General features: G+C 48.0%; 1 protein-coding gene across 1 annotated transcript in view; it reads left to right on the top strand.

The window, feature by feature from the left end:
• SLC8B1 (solute carrier family 8 (sodium/lithium/calcium exchanger), member B1) overlaps positions 1 to 5664 on the top strand; it is a 62300-nt gene that overhangs the window by 29752 nt on the left and 26884 nt on the right. Inside the window, exon 13 of the mRNA XM_011997943.1 lies at positions 4501 to 4654. Within this exon, the coding sequence (XP_011853333.1) occupies positions 4501 to 4654 (154 nt within the window). The remainder of the gene's footprint in view (positions 1 to 4500; positions 4655 to 5664) is intronic.

The following is a 5664-nucleotide window of genomic DNA, read 5'->3' as shown; positions in this document are numbered from 1 at the left end:
GGCCTCCCAAAGTGCTGGGATTACAGGCTTGAGCCACCACACCCGGCCCTCAGTGAATTTTTTAAATTTTAGTTTTTACTTTTGGAAACAGTGAATGTACCACCCGAAGGGTGTTGAATTTTCAGCAAATGGATCATTTAGGGAAGTTGCTTTTTACTACTTAGGGAAAATTGTCTTTCACTATTTTTTCAAGTACCGATGTGTGCCACAACATGGATGACCCTTGAAAACATGATGCTGAGTGAGAGAAGACTGAAGCAGAGGATCACACACTGTGGGATTCCATTGTTGTGAAATGTCCATGAGGCACATTCCGAGACAGAGAGAGCAGAGTGGTGGTCGCGCTGGGCTGGCGTGGGGCTGGGAAGTGACTGCTTAGGAGTACAGGGATACTTTTGGGGATGAGGGGTGGTGTTTGGTTCATAGACTGGAAATCTGATGAAAGTGATAGGGAACCCTTTCCAGACAAAATTATATATATTTTTTTAGTATATGAAAGGGAGGATTTTTTGGTTTTGTTTTGTTTTTTGTTTTGTTTTTTTTTTGAGACAGAGTCTCACTCAGTCGCCCAGGCTGGAGTACACTGGCACGATCTAGGCTCATTGCAACTTCTGCCTCCTGGCTTCAAGCGATTCTCCCACCTCAGCTTCTCGAGTAGCTGGCATTACAGGTGTGTGACACCAGCCCGACCAATTTTTGTATTTTTAGTAGAGACAAGGTTTCACCTTGTTGGCCAGGTTGGTCTTGAACTCCTCATCTCAGGTGATCTGCCTGCCTCGGCCTCCCATAGTGCTGCGATTACAGGCGTGAGCCACCATGCGTGGCCTGAAAGGGAGTTTGTTAAGGAAAAAATAAAATAATATTGAACTCAACGTTTTATTGAGCACTAACTATGTGCAGGCACCAATGCTTATAGTAACGTGTTTTATACTCATAATAAGCTCATGAGGTAGATACTGCTATCCCATTTCACAGGTGAGGAACTGAGGCTGTGTCCCTGTTGGGGCTGGCCTTGGTCCCATAGCAAACCATTCCCTCTGCAGCTCTTTGCTTTCCTGGGCTTTCTGACCAGCGCTCTGTGGATCCTGTCTCTTATACACATCTAGATGTGTATAAGAGACAGATTCTAGAGTGTTCTCCTCACCTTAGGGTATCTCCCTTTGGTGTTTAATATGAAGCCTCTGGAACCTTCATATTTATTAATGGATTGGATGATAGAGTGGACTTACTTGGGTACCTCTTAGTGGGGAGGCTGGGTTTGACTGTCAGGTTCATCTCATGGAGCAATGCCATCCACTGGTAATGCCTGGCTGGAGGGGGCTGCCTGGAAATGCAGTTGCATGGAAGTATTGTGCTTGATTAGTGATGTCTGCCACGGAGGTGGAAGAGGGTGATCGTGTTAGTGGTTCTAGCCATTCCTATCCTAGTTTCACAGCAACAGGCTGGAGAGAGTCATTTTTGTGTGTCTCTATTGTCTTTCAAATGTGACTAACTTGAGGGCAGGGGCTGCATTTTTAATTTTTCCATCCCTTTGAAGTGTCTGGGACAGGGCTGGGCAGATAGCAAGCATCCACCTGACATCCAAACAGTCTGTTGTAAGTGGGTGTTGAGGCAGCTGGGAAGGTACCAGGTCCCTTTCTGTCCCTTTGCAGATGGTGTCTATGAGATAGGCGGCCTTGTTCCTGTCTGGGTTGTGGTGGTGATCGCAGGCACAGCCTTGGCTTCAGTGACCTTTTTTGCCACATCTGACAGCCAGCCCCCCAGGCTTCACTGGGTAAGAAGCCCGGGCTCTCCGAGATGGGGGGAGAGGGATACTGAGGTCTCCCACGCAGATGTCCTGTCTGCATCTCTGAGGCACTTTGACCAGTTTGATCAGGAGTCACACAAAGACAGGTAACTGAACTTTAAAGCTGCTTTTGAGAGTCTTTGTTTCTGCGCAGGGTTGTTTTTTTGTTTTTTGGTTTTTTTTTTGGTAATAGCTTAATTTTGTTGAGATGTAATTCACATACCATGCAATTTACCCATTTAAAGTATACAATTTAATGTTTTTTATTACAGTTACAGAGTTGTGTAATCATCACAGTCAATTTTAGAGAATTTCATCACCCCAAAAAGAGACCTCATGCCCATGAGTCACTCCCCGTTTCCCCACCCCCCACATAGCCTCTGGCAACCACGACTCCACTCTCTGTCTCTGTGGGTTTGCCTATCACGGACATTTTATATAAATAGAATCCTACAATATGTGATTTCCTTTTTTTCGAGACAGGGTCTCCCTCTGCTGTCTAAGCTGGAGTTCAGTGGTGCAATCATTGCTCACTGCAGCCTCGACCTCCTGGGCCTGAAGCCATCCTCCTACCTCAGCCTCCCAAGTAGATGGGACTACAGGCGCGAGCCACCACACCCAGCTAATTTTTGTATGTTTTTTGTAAAGATGAGGTCTCACTATGTTGCCCAGACTACTCTCAAACTCCTGGCCTCAAGCAATCCTTCTGCCTCAGCTTCCCAAAGTGCTAGGATTACAGGCGTGAGCCACTGCGCCTAGCCTTGGGTTTCCAAAGACATTCCAGGGATAGTATGGTATGTCCTTTGTGGGTGTCTTTTTCCATTTTCCCTAGTCTATGCACTCTAGGGAATATTTAGGGAGTTTGTCCAGAGACTTTTTCCTTAAAAGTTTACTTAATATTAAATTAGCTGGATGTGGTGGCAGGCACCTGTAATCTCAGCTACTTGGGAGGCTGAGGCAGGAGAATCACTTGAACCCAGGAGGCAGAGGTTGCAGTGAGCTGAGATCGCATCATGGCACTTCAGTCTGGGTGACAGAGTGAGACTCCGTTTCAAAAAAAAAAAAAATGTTTACTTAATATTTTTATTTTGGCTGAGCTTGGTGGCTCATACCTGTAATCCCAACACTTTGGGAGGCCGAGACGGGTGGATCACCTGAGATCAGGAGTTCTAGACCAGTCTGGCCAACATGTTGAAACCCTGTCTCTACTAAAAATAGAAAAATTAGCCGCACATGGTTGTGGGCACCTGTAATCCCAGCTACTTGGGTGGCTGAGGCAGGAGAATCGCTTGAACCCAGGAGGTGGAGGTTGCAGTGTGCCGAGATCGCGCCGCTGCATTCCAGCCTGGACAATAGAGTGAGACATCATCCTAAAAAAAAAAGTTTACTTAGAATTTTCATTTTTTAGTACTTAGTGATTTTTTTTTTTTTTTTTTTGAGACAGAGTCTCGCTCTGTTGCCCAGGCTGGAGTGCAGTGGCTGGATCTCAGCTCACTGCAAGCTCCGCCTCCCGGGTTCACGCCATTCTCCTGCCTCAGCCTCCCAAGTAGCTGGGACCACAGACGCCCGCCACCTCACCCGACTAGTTTTTTGTATTTTTTAGTAGAGATGGGGTTTCACCATGTTAGCCAGGATGGTCTCGATCTCCTGACCTCGTGATCCACCCGTCTCGGCCTCCCAAAGTGCTGGGATTACAGGCTTGAGCCACCACACCCGGCCCTCAGTGAATTTTTTAAATTTTAGTTTTTACTTTTGGAAACAGTGAATGTACCACCCGAAGGGTGTTGAATTTTCAGCAAATGGATCATTTAGGGAAGTTGCTTTTTACTACTTAGGGAAAATTGTCTTTCACTATTTTTTCAAGTACCGATGTGTGCCACAACATGGATGACCCTTGAAAACATGATGCTGAGTGAGAGAAGACTGAAGCAGAGGATCACACACTGTGGGATTCCATTGTTGTGAAATGTCCATGAGGCACATTCCGAGACAGAGAGAGCAGAGTGGTGGTCGCGCTGGGCTGGCGTGGGGCTGGGAAGTGACTGCTTAGGAGTACAGGGATACTTTTGGGGATGAGGGGTGGTGTTTGGTTCATAGACTGGAAATCTGATGAAAGTGATAGGGAACCCTTTCCAGACAAAATTATATATATTTTTTTAGTATATGAAAGGGAGGATTTTTTGGTTTTGTTTTGTTTTTTGTTTTGTTTTTTTTTTGAGACAGAGTCTCACTCAGTCGCCCAGGCTGGAGTACACTGGCACGATCTAGGCTCATTGCAACTTCTGCCTCCTGGCTTCAAGCGATTCTCCCACCTCAGCTTCTCGAGTAGCTGGCATTACAGGTGTGTGACACCAGCCCGACCAATTTTTGTATTTTTAGTAGAGACAAGGTTTCACCTTGTTGGCCAGGTTGGTCTTGAACTCCTCATCTCAGGTGATCTGCCTGCCTCGGCCTCCCATAGTGCTGCGATTACAGGCGTGAGCCACCATGCGTGGCCTGAAAGGGAGTTTGTTAAGGAAAAAATAAAATAATATTGAACTCAACGTTTTATTGAGCACTAACTATGTGCAGGCACCAATGCTTATAGTAACGTGTTTTATGCTCATAATAAGCTCATGAGGTAGATACTGCTATCCCATTTCACAGGTGAGGAACTGAGGCTGTGTCCCTGTTGGGGCTGGCCTTGGTCCCATAGCAAACCATTCCCTCTGCAGCTCTTTGCTTTCCTGGGCTTTCTGACCAGCGCTCTGTGGATCAACGCGGCCGCCACAGAGGTGGTGAACATCTTGCGGTCCCTGGGCGTGGTCTTCCGGCTGAGCAACACCGTGCTGGGGCTCACGCTGCTGGCCTGGGGGAACAGCATTGGAGGTGACTCAGGGCTGGGTGGGATTGAGTGGGGGATCAGTGCGGCCACATCTTAGCTCTTTACTCCCCCAGCCAGAGTCGCATCCGGGCAGGGGTGTCCAGGGTGTCTGCCCTCTGCACCTGTGCAGTGTCCCCTGTCACTGTGAAGTGGCCAGCATCGGGGTGAGATGGTCCTGACTGCAGTTGGACCAAGAAACTCTATGGAGGCTCCTGCCGCTTCCCCACCCTCTGATGCGGGGATGCTCGGTGGCTCCCAGAGTTCAGGCAGGACGTGGATCCCATTGCAGCCAGCCATGCTTGATGTGTACACGGGTGTGTGACACGCGGGCATTCACACTTACATACATACACCCTTGCCTAGCTGTAGCAGCCAGGTACGGTTGGCCAGTTTATGCAGTGCTCTAGAGCATCCAGACAAGAGGATGAAGGAGCTGAAATCTAGCCCCTCCTCCACTCACCTTTTTGAGCACCTTCTAATTCATGTGGAGGTGCTGTGCATGTTAGCAGCAGATGAGACTTTGAAAAATTGGTAACTGTGGTTTTTTTTGTTTTTTTGTTCTTTTTTTTTTGAGATGGAGTCTTGCTCTGTTGCCCAGGCTGGAGTGCAATGGTGTGATCTTGGCTCATTGCTGCAACCTCTGCCTCCCAGGTTCAAGCAATTCTCCTGCCTCAGCCTCCTCAATAGCTGGGATTATAGGCGCCCACCACCACACCCGGCTAATTTTTGTATTTTTAGTAGAGACGGGGTTTCATCACGTTGGCCAGGCTGGTCTCGAACTCCTGACCTCAGGTGATCCATCTATCTTGGCCTCCCAAAGTGCTGGGATTACAGGCGTGAGCCACCGTACCCAGCTGGTAGCCACGTTTTTCACACCTGCGAAGTTGTTGCTGGTGGGAAAGAGTGGGGTAAAGGAATTAAGGAGGGAAGTGTGTCTTCCAAGGTGCTGTGCCCCTTCACACAGCACCCCACCAGCTAGTGCCCAGGCACACGTGGGCATCCATCTATGTTTGTT

The sequence above is a fragment of the Mandrillus leucophaeus genome, unplaced genomic scaffold, assembly GCF_000951045.1.
Source record: "Mandrillus leucophaeus isolate KB7577 unplaced genomic scaffold, Mleu.le_1.0 Scaffold55, whole genome shotgun sequence".
NCBI classification, from domain to species: domain Eukaryota; kingdom Metazoa; phylum Chordata; class Mammalia; order Primates; family Cercopithecidae; genus Mandrillus; species Mandrillus leucophaeus.
This window is presented reverse-complemented; position numbering and strand designations above follow the sequence as displayed.